At 39.7% G+C, this 19,163-nt stretch overlaps 1 protein-coding gene across 1 annotated transcript in view; it reads left to right on the top strand.

Moving 5' to 3' along the window:
* bcam (basal cell adhesion molecule (Lutheran blood group)) overlaps positions 1-11,981 on the top strand; it is a 49,900-nt gene extending 37,919 nt beyond the window's left edge. The window contains exons 7-16 of the mRNA XM_062422208.1: positions 65-186; positions 310-451; positions 925-1,040; positions 2,402-2,543; positions 3,113-3,237; positions 3,940-4,081; positions 4,389-4,409; positions 7,166-7,307; positions 8,618-8,717; positions 10,019-11,981. Coding sequence (XP_062278192.1) covers positions 65-186; positions 310-451; positions 925-1,040; positions 2,402-2,543; positions 3,113-3,237; positions 3,940-4,081; positions 4,389-4,409; positions 7,166-7,307; positions 8,618-8,717; positions 10,019-10,021 — 1,055 coding nt within the window. The 3' untranslated portion in view covers positions 10,022-11,981. The remainder of the gene's footprint in view (positions 1-64; positions 187-309; positions 452-924; positions 1,041-2,401; positions 2,544-3,112; positions 3,238-3,939; positions 4,082-4,388; positions 4,410-7,165; positions 7,308-8,617; positions 8,718-10,018) is intronic.
* The last annotated feature ends 7,182 nt before the right edge of the window (positions 11,982-19,163 follow it).

Raw genomic sequence — 19,163 nt, 5'->3', positions numbered from 1 at the left:
ACAGTGTAAATGTATCCAAAAGAAGGAATTTTCACCTGTTCCATGTCTGTTCTTGTCCATCTAGATCCTTCAGAGACCGCGACATTCCACCTCCTCAACAATAATGCAGTCAAAGAGGGCGATACTGTCACTATGAAGTGCGAGACTGATGGAAACCCTCAACCTGATTTTGACTTCACTAAAAATGTGCTTGTGATTTTTGCGTGCATGTTTGTTTAAGAGACAATTCTTGTTGTTTTTCTGCTGTTACTCTATGTACCCCACTTCTTTAAGAAAAATAAATGACCCCTGATCCTGTTTCACCTCCAGGGAGAAGAAATTATTGGTCTGAGTGGTGTCGTGATGCTGAAATCTGTCAAGCGCACAGACACCGGTGTGTACATGTGCAGCGCCATAGATTTCGATAACATCGACGCTGAACTGAAGGGAGAGATCACCCTCACTGTCAACTGTGAGTAAGCCAAAGACACACTCACAGGAACAATTTATCTTCTGTTTGTGTAGATTCGCCCTTGCAGTAAGCCATTCTTTTCATCAGTAAATCATAGAATTAAAAGGGTCAGAAAGGAATGAGCTTTAATGGAATCCTTTTAGCCCAGAGATACCCAATTCAATTTTTCACAGTTCATCTGTTACTTTAACGTTATCCCAACCACACTCCCTAATTTGATCTTATCACACACATTAAGGGGAGATAGCCTAGAAAAAGCATGGCGTAAGCTTAACTCAGTCTTCAAAATGGGCTTAACTTCAGAGTAAGTGCATTATCTTTGTACTTACAAAAAATTAAATATTCTGCTTAGTACAGCTGTCTTAAGAGCCTTATTACATGGTTGTTTAAGTGATTTTAAGCAGAACTTCTTTAGGTTTCATTTGTCGTCCTCACCTCTGAATTGCCTTCTCTTCTTTGCCTCTCTCTGTCAGACATGGACCCACTGAGTGTGACTCCGGTCGAACCTCAAGTTGTCATGCTTGGAGACAAGGTTGAGTGGCAGTGTAAGACCAAGGCGTCTGCTCCTCATACAGTTCAATGGAGAAAGGTGTGCTCCATCACTCTTTCAACTTGCCTTCCCTTCTCCTTGCATGCTAATGGAAAGGGATTTCTTTCTAAGAACTTTGATCTTTTACTCATCTATGCACATAATTCTTTCACAGCATTCCCAGATAACAGTTTGTAAACTGCAAACCTGTCATTCTTATGTATTAACAGCGTTGGCTGGGGAATGTTGAACTTTACCTTCAAGTATTCAGTCTTGTCTAAAGCTCCATATGTGGATACTTTGTGATTCTGGTTGAGCGTTGATGCAGTTTTTACCCTAGAAAACAGTTTTTAACTTTAAATGTTTTTTAAGACAACATTTTTGATAATGTGATACAGAGCTTGTTTAGTTTACAGCTGCCATACAACACTGGAGCCTTTGGGTCTGCTCCCTTTACAGACAGTTGTGGCTCTGCTACACTGGCTGCATTGTGTTGTTTCCAATGGCAGCAACTGGAGAGCAGAGACTGCTTCCTGTTTGTGAATGAGAAAAAAATAGCTCAAGACATGTTTTGTGTCTCTAATGACTTGTTTGATAATTAAGCATATGACTGTTAATCCTCAGAATGTTTCAGTTAGTCTAAAACGAGTTAGACATCCACCTGTGCAGGAGACAGCCAAATACAGTGTATGTTTTGCACTGTATATTTTCAGTTTTTAAAAAATAATTTGAGTCAAACTTTTAAAACTGTATGTGTAAGACTGAAGGTAATAGATTATGGCTATGAGAAGCACTACTCCTGGTGTCTCTTTTCTGTTACAAACAATGTACATCACATCATATTCTGACTTTGTTTTCCATAGTAAACATACCAAAGAAAGAAAGATGATTTGCTTACTCTTGTACTCTATTTGAAGAGCTTCAGCACACTCTGATACTGTAAAACCACAAATCAGTGTGGTGCCATTTTTTGTTCTTGGTGTTTTGGTATTCAGCCCTGTTCCTCCACTTGTTATGTGCACAAGTGTTTCTCCGATATCAGGCCTGTTGTCGAGCTTGTGTATCTATTGTTGTGTCTCGTGGGGTGTGATAGAAACTCACCAACTGCTGGTTTTCTGGGTAGAAAAAGTGTTTGATCTTAGAGAGAAGGATTGCTATGAGAAGAGGCTGAGAAGAATTGCAAGAGACAGCTTCATCGTGGAGGACTGACTTTGATCTGTTATCACTGTGCTTTGGAACAGTGTGTATGTGAAGGTTCTTCTCCTGCTTTCCCAGCATAACAGCATGCCTTCAAACTATATACTCACAGTGCTATTCCACGCTCACATTCACACACAGAAAATAAAAAGAAGGAATAACAGACTGATAGGCTGATATTTGAGTCCAGTTGTTTTCATTTCTGGGTGTCTGTGTTCCTCCAGGGCTCTGAGGTACTCTCTCAGGATGGCATTCTGTCGATAGGGAACGTTTCCTATGATAACGCTGGGGAGTACATGTGTATTGGAGACGTGCCATCTGTGCCAGGACTGACAGCCGAGGCTAGTGTCAACCTCACCGTCAAAGGTAACTCGCTCATATACATAAATACATATAAATATGCATTACCAGGGCTGCATGTACTGACTACCTGCATCTATATAATCATATTTCCATTTGCACACATATACAGTTATGTGATTTCTCTCCGAAATTACACACAACCTCTTCCTCTGACAGTAACTTTTAGACATATGAAGCCTGCTGCTTAGTTGCTGGTCAGTATATGAGCCTTTGTATGATCTATTGAGAGCATCAAATCATTTTTTTCATACGCACAGGATGACAATAATGGTCTGTTTTGTTATGAGCTGGCTATTGTTTTAGTTAGAGAAAGGAGGTTGTATAAATGGTGGATGCAGCTGAGAGGTAGTGTCCCTTCCCACTTTGTAATGTAAGATGGAACCAGATTAGTGTGTGTGTGTGTGTGTGTGTGTGTGTGTGTGTGTGTGTGTGTGTGTGTGTGTGTGTGTGTGTGTGTGTGTGTGTGTGTGTGTGTGTGTGTGTGTGTGTGTGTGTGTGTGTGTGTATATGTTTGAGACCTTTGCACACTGTTTATCAGAAAAGTTCACCTTGCTTTCCCATTCCCTCTCTAGGAAAGCCGATGATTGAGGCGCCAGTTGTTGGAATGGTGGGGAAGGAAGGAGACATGGTGACATTAAAGTGCTCAGCCTACGGCTACCCTGCCCCTCAGTTTACCTGGAATCCCTCAGGAAAAGAGGTACACATGTGAAAATATAGCCATGTATTGTGTTGATTAAAAAATTAATAAATCAGACAATTGCATCTTCCTAGAGCACAGTTTAAAGGATATCGCTACAGTATTAAACAGAAGCCATCAATGCTTTCCTGAGTTCCCAGAGTAGAATACATGTAGGTATTCCAAAGAAACAGAGCAATTGCTATTAGCGTTTTCATTTGAGTCGATACGTGAAGTTTGAGGCATGCTTCTTCATAAGGTCTTAAGATCTTCTCCTTGGTAGAATGGTGGTCAAACTTCAAAAGTGTGTGCTTGTGGGGCTATGGAAAGTAATATTTTATTCTAATACTTCATATTGACGTGATGTAGTTGAAAAGAAAATCCCACATGAAGCAGCTTTAAAGAAACTTTTTTAAAGGGGAAATGAAGCTTCATAACTGAAATATTACTTAAAGTTGATAGAAAAAGATAACACTTTAGTGATGCCTTTAAAAATTGGGTCATTACAGAAGCGAATAGTGATGTATGCAAGATCAAAGAAGGGAGATATTTTAACCCGTGCAACTGATCATGTTTTAAGAGCTGATTGAGGTGTATAATTGAAAGTCATGGCATGACTTATGGAATATAACATAATTTGAGTGCAAAAATATTTGCTTTCACAGTGCATTCAAAATATTGACTCACTTCATCTCTCTTCCCTTCACCCTTCACTTCCGCCAGTCGGTATCAGTGGAAGGCAACAAGATAGTGAGCACTGTGACCCTACAAGCCACGGCCGAGGTCATGAAGAACGGAGTGACCTGCGAGGTCGCCAATGAGCATGGAAAAGATAGCAAGGCCTTCCAAGTAGCTCTCATAAAAGGTTTGTGTCAGGAGATGACAGCAGCAATGATGCTACTTTCTCCCTTCCTTTCATCATCTTATCTCCAGTTTTTTTCAGCATGTGCTTCTGATGATTAGTTATGATACAGAAATGTTATTTGTAATGAAAAAGGTTTGACTTGGAATTGATCTTCTTATGTTAGAGGAATGGTTGGTTTCTACAGTTTTTTAAGTAACTGATTTTACAGTTCAATAAAAGATTAAAACTGGTTTCTCTTGTTCTTTTACCAGCTCCAAATACTGCAACCTGAATATTTTTTTCCATTTTTTGTTCTCCTCTCTTGCAGCAATTGACAACGCCAACAGAGGTAGAGCCTTCTCCCTCCTCCTCCTCCTCTCCTCCCTTCTTGTCACAGGACTCTTTGTTGTACAGACCCTGTAATTTAGAAAATCCCTCCCCCATTCCATTCATCTCCTCCTGCCCCAGCCCCTCCATCGCACGCACGCACGCACGCACGCACGCACACACACACACACACACACACACACACACACACACACACACACACACACACACCTCCCTCCGCTGTACTGTAATCTTGTATATTTTCCCTCTTACTACCGAACACTGTGGATATTGTATATTGTTCTTCTTCTTCTCTTGTCACCTTTGTATGATGTCTGTCCTATATTTTGTGGATGCTACTACAACCTGTTGTGGCCCCTAGGGGACAATAAAGGATTCTATTCTATTCTATTCCTTCCTTTCCTCTCTGTGTTTCCTCGCTCAGTGTCTCCTTTTTGGTCACCTCTTCTTTCCGACTGCCTTCTTGTCTCTCGCTTTTCCTTTTTTCCTTTCCATTATTTCCTCTTGTCGGGGTGCTGTGTGTAAGATTGCGTAAGCTTAGCTTCTGTGTGCGTATGCTCTTAGTTGTGTGTCTGTGTGTGTGTTGTGGTTGTTGCTTTGCTATGCTACGGGACTGAGCAACTCTCTTTCTCTCAAAGTGCTGCTCTCTGGAAACCCTGTGCTTAAGTCAGGTCTGTATCGCTAACCCTATTGACATGTGTATGGTGTTCGTCTAGAACTGTAAGTCACTGTGTGTGTATTGATGTCTGTTTGCACACACAGGTTTGTGTATTTGTGTTTACAAAAGCTAATGTGCTTGTGTATGCATACTTGTATTACTGTAATTGTGAGGACAGACTTTAAAATAGGACGTCTAGAGATGAAAGGTTTTGCTTTTTAACCCAAGTCGTCAACTGCTAATATGATAGACGTTAGTCCCTGACCACAGTTATATTTTAAAATGGTTCACCAGATCTATGTCTGAGGTGTCCTATTCTATATTTTTAGTTAATCAGACACAAGTATTCTTCAAGAAATAGTTCAAAATTATGGGAAATATGCTTATTCCCTTTCTTGCTTAAAATTAGACAAGAATAATATTCAGATATCCCAACTCTACCGGAAGTTCCAGGAGTCTCCCGCATATTGATAGCGGCTCCCTGACGCCGGCAAATGAGACACAATCTCCCGGAATCTGGAGTGAGCGCGCACTAGAGAGTGACTGCGCATGTGTGCGCAGTTCGTCTCTCCAAGAGTGGCACAATTTGCTCATCTAACTCGAGGCAGGAAAGCTAAAATGCATATTTCCCAAAATACTAAACTATTTCTTTCAAGGACACCTGCGCACCAATCAGAAACAAGTATACTTAAAGGCCATAGTATAAATAGATATATTTATATCAGTATTTAAAACTTTGTTATATTGATTATAATGATATTGTTTATCTAGAGCAATATCAGATTTGAGAAATGTATTGACCATAGTCTGTAAAAACATAATGGATGCAGCTACTGTGATGTCACCGATTGGTTTGTGGACTCCTGTTTTGAAGCCTTGAGTTTGGCATTTTTGACCGTTGCCATCTTGGATTTTTGGAGCCAGAAATTACAGTATTTGGATGAGAGGGTGGAGCTGATCCCAATGCTAGCTGCTATCTTGGTTATCAAGATGCGTTTATAGTCTATGGTAAACGTGATAATGCTAATGTTCATGCTAATTTTGGCTAGCGAAAAAAATGTTTAAAACAATATGTACAAGAAAAAAAAAAACCCATCCAACTCCTTAGAAGGGCCTTTTAGTACAGACAAATGCTGAAAAATATATTTTTTTTCGAGACAAAAGGTCACAGTTATCTTTCATGAACGGAAGACACACTGAAAATAGCGACGGCTGTGCGTGTACTCCTATTCTAATCTGGGGTTACAATACGTAACGTACGTGGTAGCAATTATCAATCAAAACATAGTTGCGCCCTAAAGCATATCCTGCTTTATTGTCTATTTTGCAATAAATAGGACCATGACTACCAAATCAAATATGCTGTATTGAAGAAGACTTGAAACTAGCGATTAAGACAATAAACACATCAGGAAATTGTTTATTGAGTTCATAAATCAAGCAAGAAGTAGGGCCCCCTGCTGGCTATTAGAAAGAATGCAGGTTCAAGGCATTTCCGCATTGGTTTAATTTTTAAGACCCGGAGTTTACTGCATGATATTGACATGTCGTGTCCCCACAAGTATAGTAATACAAGTGTAGGTGGACGGGTGAGTATGTTCAGTGTTGTTTTCTGGCTGGTCAGCTGTCTAGTATTATGTTTGAATATACAGGCCCTATTTTTGGGTCCCATCACATTTCAATCATTGCATTCAAAAGTTTAGACTAACTCCACATCCCACTCCCCACTCCTTGTCCTCTCCACCTGCCCATCCATCCATCCATCCATTGTCTCCATCTGGACCCCACCCATCCCCAACCCCTCCCTCTCTCCACTCTCTGTTCCTCATCTCCTCCCACGATACCCAAAATGAAATAATCTTCCTCCCCCTGATTCCTCCTCCTCTACCCCCACAAATCAAACATCTCCAAATGATGCCCCTCTCTCTACCAAAATCAAATCTCCCCTATTCCCTGCACCTTCCTCCTCCACTGTGATCAATCCTTCACCTTCCATCCACACCTCCCTCCCACTCCTGTCCTTCCTCCAAATCTCCCTTCACCCCACCATCCATTTCTCCACCCCTCCCTCCATGTATCCTTCCATTGCGGTACTGTAGCTGACCAGCAGCAGGGAGGCTCCAGCGGGGTGGTGATAGCTGTGGTGGTGTGCGTCCTTGTGCTCCTGCTGCTGGTGGCCCTCATCTACTTCCTGAACAAGAAGAGCAAGCTGCCCTGCGGCAAGAAGGACAAGAAGGAAGTGTAAGTGGATACAAGGGGAGGGAAGGAGGGATGAAAAGGATTAATGTTGGCAGTGATTTTCTAATATGACTCAGTAACTTTTACACTGTAAGTGAACATCACTTATTGTGTGTTTTATGAAAAAGGGGGACAATAAACTCTTCGAAGGTTGACATATCAGGGTCTCTACAAAGAAAAATGTAGTGATAAACACATTTCAGTGGGTTTTTTTTACAAAAGAGACAAATTAAAATGAATGAAAAGAGAAGTATTTCAAATAAAATAAAGGCAACCAATGATCCAATAAATAAATCCATAAAGAATGTATGTTAGAGTTGTGCTTTTTTAGAAATTAAGTATTAAGGATCTTAGAAGGTATCACAGTGAAATTATATGCAATGAATCTGCTGCATTTGACATTCTGCCAATAGTTTAAAATGAAGAATACTAACAGGCTTTCCACTCTTGAATTTAAGCTTTTTAAAATACAGTTTTCAGCAAGTTTTGCCATCCCACTTTTTGCCTACACACTGACAAAAAAGTAGAAGAAGCTCATAAGATGCAAAATGAATCAATTTATCTCATATGCAAAAAGTGATAAAGGGATAAAAATCAGAAGTGATTTCAGTCAAGGGACCATCTGCAGCAAAACGTTTTATGAAATACTTTTAATTGCACCAATCTTTTACATTACTCCCAGCAACATGCTGGGCTTCTCCATCTTTCAAATAAGCAATTTATTTATTTACATTTCGTTAAGTATGAAAAAAACTTCCACGAGCTCAAAGGTTGTGTGCTCAACCTATCCATGAGACTAAACTTTTGTCTGTTTTTGTCAGGGTTTCCATTTTGCCATTTTTCATGTCTATTAAGAAACAATATCACCTCAAAACCAGTTTTTGTTAAGTATGATTTAATAAGAAGTAATATCTCACCTTAGATTTGACACAGGGAAGTCTGTATTATAAAAAAAATCTGCAATGCATGAGTAAATAAGAAAAAAAAACTTACAGTACACACTCCATTCATTGAAGAAAAAACGGTAAAACTGCACACAAAATGTTGATGATGTAAAACAGCCCAATTTTCTTCTTTATTTGCATAGCACCTTTCACACAAAATGCAGCTCAAAGAGTTTTACAACAAAAGAAATAACATGAGTGTGCATAAGTGCTGCATATCAAAAATAAACATCTTTAAGAACATTGTTTTGAAGTCAATGCAATGATCAACATACTTTTGTCAAATCTAGATCCATTAATTGTACAGCATGGCCCAGACTTACTTCTTGTCCTAATAATGTTTGTTTTTGTCTCTTGTTCTCTCTACAGGGCCACTGGAGAAGTGAACAATGACATTGTGGTGGAGATGAAGGCAGACAAGGCCAATGAAGAGGCCGGTCTCCTCAACAAGAGACCGTCCACAGAACAGGTCAGTCAATAGACACAGGCAGCACTGAGGTTTGGTCAGCAGTTTTTTAATTGTGAAATGCAGTTGTTAATTATCAGAGGGCAAACAAACAATTAACATGCCCTTTTGCCAATAAAGCCGGTCTGTATATGACTGAACAAGTTAGCAGTGAGTGTTTGAACTTTTTGCAACACCAAAAAGTTGACAATGGCCACACAGATATAAACTTGCCTAAAATGATCCCTTATACCAGTTGGGATCAGTTTGACATGAACATGAATAATGCAGTCAGCAGAAATATCTTCAGAGACATTCATGCTGATTGAGAATCTAAAGTCAGTTATAATTCAAAGAGAGCAGGTTTGGAAAAGCTGTCCCCACAGCTCAAATGATGGAGGGTGACAGCTGCATGGAGTCATCCGAAAATGTCATCACAAATGTAAAACATTTCATCATGAAAATTATGGTGGTGGCATATTTGACGTAAATGTGAAAGCCAGTTTAAGCGAGACTTGTTTTATGTGATTTTTAAGTCTACTGACAGAAAACTGTGTGACATTTTAGAATTGCAGCGAGATTGCAGACGCACTTTACTTTGCTTTGAAATGGATATAACGAAAAGATGTAAAAGCCTGTCTCTCCACATGCTACCAAGTGATGTTTCTTTCTTGAGACGTCATTAAAAATATCAACATGTAAGCTTTCTAAAAAGCAGCATTTATTTAGGAGACTGTCTTACCACACCAAGTGTACAAATAAAGTAACATATGCTTATAATGCTTACAACGTGTAATGCCAGCTGCAGAAAACATCATACTGCTCTGAAATACAGTACTCTGGGATCACTCTGGCATCTCCCCTTGCTCCCTGTCAGCAGTCTTTAATAGAGGCATAAAATACCAATGGAATATTTTAATGGAATATTTTAATGGTAATTTTGGTAATTAATGGTAATTTTCAGCAAATTTGTCCAGATTTGTACTGAAACTCTTGCATGCTGTGAATATCAATTGTAGGTATTGAATGATATAGATACAAGTTTCAAAGAGTGTTGCAATTGAAATGTTTTGTTGTAATATTAATGCAACTGTTATCTAAATACAAGAACGTGCATACATTTATCAGCATTTGATAGTTTAAGAATAGTCTTTCAGTTTGCTTTTGGGCACATTTCTAGATGATGGATATCTAATTTTTCTACCGGAACACCATAAATATAGTCTTTACTTATCATCATAAGCATATGTTCATTTATTATAATGGCAAGTTTGTGATATTTATATTGTTCTCTGTGTGTTTTTGTCTTTCTTTCTCTCCAATAGTGATGAAACGAGACAATGAACATTACCAACTGAGGGATGAAGGGAAGGAGGACAACAATTATGAAGACAACAGGGCTAATTTTTATTTAGATTGGGTGGGGGACTTGCCATGCTTGGCATTGGGTATGCTTGTTTTTTAACCTGGAGTAGACCTGTTGGGTGGAGTTTCTCCTCTTTTTTTAAAGATAGATTTGCTCTTAAAGACTCAACTCCACCCATCTGTGCTACCACAGGTTTAAAACGGTACATGTGCAAAATCATAATGTGACAGCACTGGATGGCATTATTATCATGGCTTCATTTGATCCTAGCTTCTTATTCACCAATCACATCTTCGGTTTACTCCCTTGCAGAGTAGAGCTGCACAGTAAGACTTGGCATGACGCAATCCAAACACAGGGGCAGAATTTTTTTACCTACCCCAAATGAAACACAAATTGCCATTAAGCTTCTGTGTTATTTGGAGTGTTTGTCTGCATGCAAGTGTGACACTGTGATAACTACTCTGTCTTGGAGTCTGCACTTAAATTCTCTGCTTTCTGCTGGGTATGTTGGGATAAATTATCACATGCTGCCATTTTGTTTAATTCACCTCAATAACACGTGATGATTTACAACAGCTCACATTTAATCCCCAAAAACATTATTTGGCACACATGACTTTAACATGTCTGCTCAAAGAAGCTATGTGTTTGCTTTAGTGATGTTTTTTAATTGCATTTTTACCATCTATGAATGTTTTTGTCCCCCCCCCCCCAATATCCCTAATTAGCTTTCCTTAGAATTGTCCAGGCATTTAGTAATGTCAATCTTTTCTCTACAATTGCTTGCTTTTTAAATCCTGCTAAAAGCCACCAAACAAGCAAGCTATTAGGTTGTACAAATTTGTTCTTGCCATTTCCAGCATACTTGTATATTATGTTAGTACAGCAATCGTTCACTTGTTTTTTCCCTTGGGCTCCTGTATTCTTTGTAAATTCTGTTCTAAGTACTGATTTACCTGTCTATTGAGCAGGAGGTGTGCTGTGCATCATGTGTGGAGCTAAAAATGTCTGTGGTTACTAAGCTGTTGGCCTGGGATTGTAATTGCTACCATTTCTTTACAAGTCTCTCAAACAGCCTTCTTATGGTGCTTTTCCACTATACAGTTCTAGCACTACTCGGCTCGACTCGACTCGGTACGGTTACAGGAATGACCTTTTCCATTACAAAAAAGTGCCTACTCAACGTGGGCGGGGTTGTCATAGCACGGCTCCGCGAAACTGCCGTGACTTTGTTTTATACGTGACACAAAACACATAAACAATGGTGGACATTTGCTCAGCTCGCTTGGAACCTCACCAGAGCAGGTACTAAAAAAGTACCAGGTACCAGGTACTATCCCTAGTGGAAACGCAAGAAAAAAACGAGTCGAGTCGAGTCGTGCTGGAACTGTGTAGTGGAAAAGCGCCATTAGTCCTCTTCTTCTGGATGAAACGATTCTCACAAGCACAGCATGGAGCAGTTATTCTCAGAAAGCCAAATTATCATCAGCTTTCACTGTAAAATTGGTGGAATGTGTTGAAATGGTCGACAATCTCAAGCTGTGGCCTGTCATGTTGTCATTTTCACATGACAACAAAATGGGACTTTTAGGCGCTACGGCGCAGTAGTCACAGATTTACTTGTTAGGAGAAATCACTGGCACAGGTTCACTCTAGTTTGATACATGCAGGGAAGGGAATGGAATATAGGGGAGGGATCAGAGGTTGTTGCTGGGGTATCTGATGTACTTTTGATTTTTACCAAATGAAACGGTTTTTGAGTGTCACAGCAGGAGTTATGTTGTGTTTAAGTACACGTATGCTGACATTTCAGTTCCTCCCCTACACTGCCGGCAGGCCAGAGAGAGATGATAGCTGGTTGACGTGCCCTTTAACTTAGTTGTACACTGGAACCAATGGCCTTTTTTTTTTTTTTTAAAGGTCACCTCAAACCACTATCTTCGCCCAGAAGGCTCATTTTACTTTTCAATGTCAGTCTACTGATCTTGCCACAAACTTATTGACTGTTAGCAAATCTGTGATGGCAGGTGAAGACTTAAACTTGGAGCATCTTTTTTTGATTTTAATGTTTTATATAAAAATAGTGTGGTTTCAACGTTGCTTTGTTTTTTTTTAAGAAAGGGGATTCTTCATTTTGGAACTACTGAGTTTTCATTTTCCCATTTTCCACTATTTGAGAAAAGAGAGAATTTTTTTATTTAGGATTCTTTTTTATGAGACATTCTCAGTGCTTTACTCTCTCTCTCTCTCTCTCACTCTCTCTCTCTCTCTCTCTCTCTGTCTCTCTCTCTCTCTCTCTCTCCCTCTCTCCGTATACTGTATATTTTGTGGTACGCTGTTGTGACCTCTGTGGTGTGTTGATGTATCTTTTTATTATGTTCCAGCTGTGTAGAATTTATAATGAAAAAAAAAACTCAAGAAAACCAATCACACCCCTATATTGTCTGTGTTTTTATTCTTGTCTGTACAATTAACAAAAATGCTGTTTTGGAATTCCTTCAGCAATATCAGCGTAATTTTTAATAGTTATCACAAATAGGATTAAATGTGTTGTGAAATTCTCTTTGCACACTCATCAAGATGCACAAAGTTGTGTGAAAGTGAAGGATGGAAGCAAGGCAGTGCATCTGGCCATATGATAAACCCTTACTCACCACTGAACTTCATCTTTAAAATTTTACACCAGACCGAAAGGCCTATCAAAAATCAAATTGCTTTTGATGTAATTCATCCGTGTATGTTTTTCCTTCCACTTCCTCGAAGATGGCATCTAAATTGATTTCTAGCTTGCAACAAAGTTTAATCTCTTTGATATCACCAGCATTATGTAAATTTCCCCTCACATTGATTGATCCCATGATTTGTTGTGACAGAACAGAAAAATGGAGGAAGCTCATGTTTTACATCGATAACTGCTTGAAGGATGGGCTCATTGCTGACTCCATGATGCAGTATTCTCTACTCACTTTCATGTTTAAAAATGAGTTGAAATGAAGCCATCAATCATCAGCAAATTGATATGCAGCTTTGTGCATAGATGAGTAACTGTTGTTCGGATGATTCTTATCAATAGCTGCTATAATCATAATTTGCTATTTTAAAATTCATATATCAAACCAACCGTTAATCAACAGAGATTAGGAGGGATGAAAAGAACCTTTAAAAATTTCAACTAGGCTGTTTTCCACGTAAAGATATCTTCCTCTAACATTATGTAACAATGCACTCTAACCTTGTACCACTGAGTTTTGCCCAGCACTATGCTTCTATGCATCTATACATCTACAAAGACTCACTGCTTACAGGTCTATCAGCACAATTCTCCTGACTCACACCCCCTGCTCTGCTGGCTCTCCATTAGGAAATTAAAAGTCTCCCATCAATGTGACCTGGAGAAATCGATCTGCGCTCTGAATACAAAGCAGCAAAGACAAGCAAGCAGTAATAGGTTTTGGACATCTAGTGGGAATTTATGGAAAATGTAAATAACAGTGTCAGATGTGATGGAGGTGAAGATGCGTGTCAGCATCTTTATTGCTGTTTGAGATGTTTTAAGGTATAATTACAGGCTTCAGTCTGTGAAGATTCTCCAGACTCTGCAAAGAAAAACATCTCTTGCATGCACCGAATAAATATATGTGTGATTTCCCCAGCATTGAAATGATAAGACAAACTGATGATATTTTTTTAAATATATTTGATTGAATAGCTTTTAAAATAAAGGTGTATCTATAATTTTGACTGAGCAGCAGCCACTGTGTCCCCATGGAGAATAACACAGCACAATGCTTATCAAATTTAGGTAAACCTTAATTTCCCTAGATGTTCATGTCAGTTGCTATAAAGTCATAATTATTAACCTACCTGGTAGTCTGACAACATACCACAAGCACAAAACAACAAACATGATACGGCGAATGTGAGAAAGTGTGTGTTTTATTACTTAGGAATTCACAGTTCACCTTATCATTTGTTAGAGGAATAATGTGTTACTTTTTTTCCTCAAAAGTTACAAAGTCTTGCTTTAAACATATGCTCCCAGTGATGCTGGTAATAGACATGAGTAAATCAATGTCATGCCATCACAAGCGCAGTAAAACTTGGCTTTAAGGGTGTGAATCAAGAGGATATTGAGCGTGTATCTTGGTGTGTGTGTGTGTGTGTGTGTGTGTGTGTGTGTGTGTGTGCGTGCGTGCGTGCGTGCGTGTGCGTGTGTGTGTGTGTGTGCGTGTGTGTGTGTGTGTAAGAGAGAGATCCTCTTTTTTTTCTTTTTTTTTTTTACAAAGAATGAGAGGATCAGAGCTTTTCGGTCTTGCTAACAATGAGGAGGATTACTCTTCTTCCTTCCAGTGTCCTTCCCTTTCTCCCTCCTTCCTTCTGCCCACTGTGAGTTTTCCTGCTGCCTCCACTGGGTTTAGTTACAGTAGCTTTAAACTGATTTAGCTATTTAGTGTCAGCCTATTGAGGGATGACAGCCACTGTTTGTCCCCTTTGCCTGCTCGACCCGGATCTGATGGCTACTCAGTAGCATTTGGCTCCTGTTCAGCTCAGCATACACACACAGAAATAGACTCTCTACGTGGCGTTGTTGAGATGGATCCAGGTTAAACAAGGCTCTAGTGACAGTCCTGCTGACAATATGTGTGCTCCATCATCTCGCATAATCAGGACATGTGCAGTTTGTAGGCACAACCCTGAGAGCAACGAGGCAAGAAAAAGATCAGCATGGATGGAGTGATAAATAGAGGACTAGTTATGTCGAGGGAGAAGTGAAAGAAGAGGATCATTCATAGAGGGACTTAAAACTGGCAGAAAGTAAATTTAAAACAGCAGAGAAGAAAAAAGGCTATGGTGTGAACTGAAGGATGGATTTACAGTTGGTGTAGTCGCAAGGTTTACTGTCAGGTGATTGGTGACGTAGGAAGAAACAGAAGAAGCCTTGTTAAGGAGTCATAAATCTGCGTTGGGGCTCGGATTTAGACACATATTGGCTCTAAAGAAATAAAACAGGAGATAGAAGGAGGTAGGAAAGGTGGAGGGAGGTGGGTGAAAGTGTACAGCAGAGGGGTGGATAGAGATAAAGAATGAAAAAGCGCTTGTGTGATAAATGTGTTTATCTCCCTCACTCCTACAGTTTAATATCCTGTGTGGCTTGAATGTGTTTACTGTTTGGGTGCGATTATGAGAGACAGAACAGAGAGATGGTAAAGATGGTGTACCCACTGTGTGTGTGTGTGTGTGTGTGTGTGTGTGTGTGTGTGTGTGTGTGTGTGTGTGTGTGTGTGTGTGTGTGTGTGTGTGTGTGTGTGTGTGTGTGTGTGTGTGTGTGTGTGTGTGTGTGTGTGTGTGTGTGTGTGTGTGTGTTTGCACTTACCTGTGTGAGCTTGCATTTATTTGCTGTTTTTCTGATATCTATCTTGCAGCATGGATGATTTGTTTCATTGATTGTATCTGCGAGTGTGCTATTAAGCTGAGTAGCAGCCGATCCCCTGTCAACCGGATTTCAGCAAGTGTGTAACTGTGTGTCACTCAGGAGAGCCAGACCACCTGTGGGATGTTTAGTTATTAAGGCACAGCTTAGTGTTTATTTTCATTTTAATTAGTTTGGCTACTTACTGTTGTGTCTGAGGAAATGAGAGGCAGATACAGGAGAGGGAGACAGAACTTCCAGTGGGGTTTATGAGCTAAAGATTTCATAGAAAAAAAATCAGATAAAATTCATAGCATTTATGTGAGGAAGAAGAAATGTAATGGGAGATTAAGAACTCTATCAGATTCCATCCAAGTTAACGCAAGGGTGAATGTGTGAATTGAGATCCAAGGCCACTTAAATTCTGTGCGACAGGCTGAGGTGAACTTCAAGATCTGTTTAAATGAAATAAAGACGCAATGTCAAGAGTATGTGTAACCAGAACCAAGAATCACACAAGCAGAGGATCATTATATATTTTTTACATGTCAGTGTCCAATAATCCTTGGATCAACATTCTTTAGTATGTTGATTGTTGTTAAAGTTAGTTGGGCATAGCCATAAAAATGACACTTTATTTTACAAAAGAGTGAACAGTATTAAATTGAAAAGTGATTATGCTGCTTTTCACAGAGCAAAAATCACTGAAGCCTTAGAGAGTAGAAGGGATTTGTTTCAGTTATATTAAATAATGAACTTTCATGGCGAGGTATTGAATTTTAAGTACATATTTAGCATTTTGTAATGGAACTCATCAGCAGAATCATGTCAAATGGACTCATTAAAGTGAAAAGCTGGATGAACTTTAAACACTAGTGAGACCAAGCCTGTTTAACATCATAAAAGACAGACAGACCATATTTTTGATAAACTGCAATCAGGACGTGTTCACCAACATATTGTGTGTGTTTAGGATACTCATGCATTTGTGTTCACACACAGTCACACACCATGAAATGTTGGATTCAAAGTAATGCCAGAGGCAAAAGAAATCTCCTGAGGCCCAGTAGGGAGAGAAAGAGAGAGAGCAAAAGTTGGTGTTAAAAGACGAGGAAAGAGGGAGAAGGGCCCGGAGGAGCTGAAGAGCAGCTGTTGAGTGTTGCTCCTCCGAGAACTTCTGTACATGCTGACTCCTCCCACCGGCTAACATTACAGCACAGCAGCTGTCTAGAGGATAAAACAAACACGCACACACACATACATACATGCACTTACCCCCTTAATACTATCTATGTTTTTGAACATGATTTGCACTCAGAAACACAGTATCCCCACATCCAAAAACTCTGATGTGAAGTAATACACACACATTACTCCTCTCTTGCATGTGTGTGTGTTAAAACCAAGATTCCTGAAATGGCATACATACCTTTAAGCATGTCGAGTATTGTAGTGTAATGAAAGGGTAGTGCATTTTTCACACTTGACCTCGTTACCCAACTCTTACTGAAGAAAAGACACTTTAAAACACTCGCCACACATACACACCTGCCTGCAGCCAAACACACACACACATACACACAGAGCCAAGAAATACAGCAGTTGCATTTACATCATCCAACAGTATGCCAGCTTATATTGCTCCATGATCTCCTCTTTTTCACTTTCACTCATGTCTCACACATTGCATATGCACGCATACTGTGGAGAGTGTTTTCTTTCCCTTGTGTGTTGTAACAGTAATAGCAGTGACAGCTAGAGCGACTTAGGGCATCCCAAGAGTACACCTGATAATTACTATCATATGCTCCACTGACTTACTAATGGAGCTTTGACATTATATCCCATCCTGTCCTCCTTTTTTTCTTTCACTCACATATTCACCCTCATCTCTCCTACTGTCGGAATAAACAGGATCTCATGTGTGTATCACTTGTTTTTATTAAATGAAGACAAGGTTATTTAGAGCAACCTTGATAGCACTTCTTTTTTTTCTAATTTATATCCTCTTTTCCATTTTCAATCTCCCCTTTTCACCTCAACTTCCATTTTATAACACTAATTTACTTGTCTGACCTTCCCTACTTCTGTTACCTTAATGGGAAAAAACTACTGCCTATCAAGTGATGAGAGAGCCCCGTTTATTACAGAGCCAGAGGGGTCTTATCAAGCTGCTGTTTGCAGTAATAGAAAACACGACACAGCATTTAGTTGCTGACAGCTGCTGTGCCAGTGTGTCTACCTATGTCAAGGTTTTCCTTCATGTGCATTGCCTCTTTGTGTGTGTAAGTAAGGAGTCCTGGTGTTTCTCTCAGCTGCAGCCTTATCAGCTTATCAGACCTGCCCACTTTATTTGATGGTGGACATAGCTCTGCAGAGCTGCACACATGCACTAGAAAAAAAAAGTGTGCACAAGAGGGAGAAAGTATTTTTCTTCGAGATGTTTTGCAGATGCCGACCCCACTGTTAGTGTGTATGTTAGTGTATATGATTAATTCCCTAAATCTCCAGGGTTCTCTGCTCTTGCTTACACTGCCTGGCTGTGTCTTTTATACAAGTTGTACCACCCTGCACCATCCATAAACACACACACTGTATGTAGGTACACTCGTTGGCCAAAACCTTGACCTTGGTGCTTCTGTACCAAGCTCTACTAACTAAAATACGTTTGGAGAATTGTAAGAAAGATTTCTGGTGCTCTAGTTGTGACCTGTACTGTATGAATAACTGTGTAAAGGCGTGTTTCTTTTATGAGCCCCATGCTGCAGGGTGAGGGGCAGCAAGGGTGGGGTTAAAGGGGCTAACATTCCTTACTAATTGTATGTGGTCTCCTCCCCTCCTTCCCCTCAGACTGTGTGTGCCGGTTATGTCTGTGTTTGTGGCGCAGATTGGTTTGGAAAATTGCCACCAAGACTCATGTTTGTGAATTTGCCCTTTGCCACACAGGGTCAGTGCTGCGGTTAGGTTTCATGTTTCAAAGGTTAGCTGTTATGCTACAGTAAGAACAAGAAGAGGGTCATATCAGGGGACACTGGTCCAACCACGATTCTAGTTCAGGGTGCTTTCTGTGTCTTGAAATGGAAAAACATATATTTGATAATAATAATCTGTGAAATTGTCTTTATATATCACTATTGGTTTAAATTTGCTGTTCTAACCCCTCAGGGGAATGGGTCCTTCAAAGTTGAAACCCTTTGCTGCACAGGAAATGATGCATTTTACTCTCATGGCAGCAGTAACAGCAATATGTTGAAAATAAAGAGAAGAGGAAGAAGTTTTATGTTCGCAGTAACTGCCATCATGGTCACTAATGTAGAGTTTTAACTGCAGACTAATCCACAAAAAAGGCATCTTGGATAAATGCTCCACTATATGTTCACATTGTCTGCACCTAATGTTGTGTGAAGATCAATCAGGCTCTCGTGATGATATCTGACAGGACATTTTGCAAAATAAATTTAAGACTCACACTGAAATTCCTGACTGTACCACCAGAATACAGATTTTAGTTGTTCATACCCCTTATTTGTTCATTTTCTTGCTTTTAATCAAGGTAGAATTATAGCTAAACGCATTTTTTCAATGTGTCTTTGACAAGAAGTAGCCAAATCAAGTATGTTTCTTGTTAAGAAGTTAACAAAACTTCTCAATCTCAAGCTCCAAAATCAGACACCTCCCCAATGTAAATAGG

This window comes from Scomber scombrus, chromosome 7 (assembly GCF_963691925.1).
Source record: "Scomber scombrus chromosome 7, fScoSco1.1, whole genome shotgun sequence".
Lineage (NCBI taxonomy): Eukaryota > Metazoa > Chordata > Actinopteri > Scombriformes > Scombridae > Scomber > Scomber scombrus.
The sequence above is the reverse complement of the archived record's forward strand: the minus strand, read 5'-3'. Positions and strand labels throughout refer to the sequence as shown.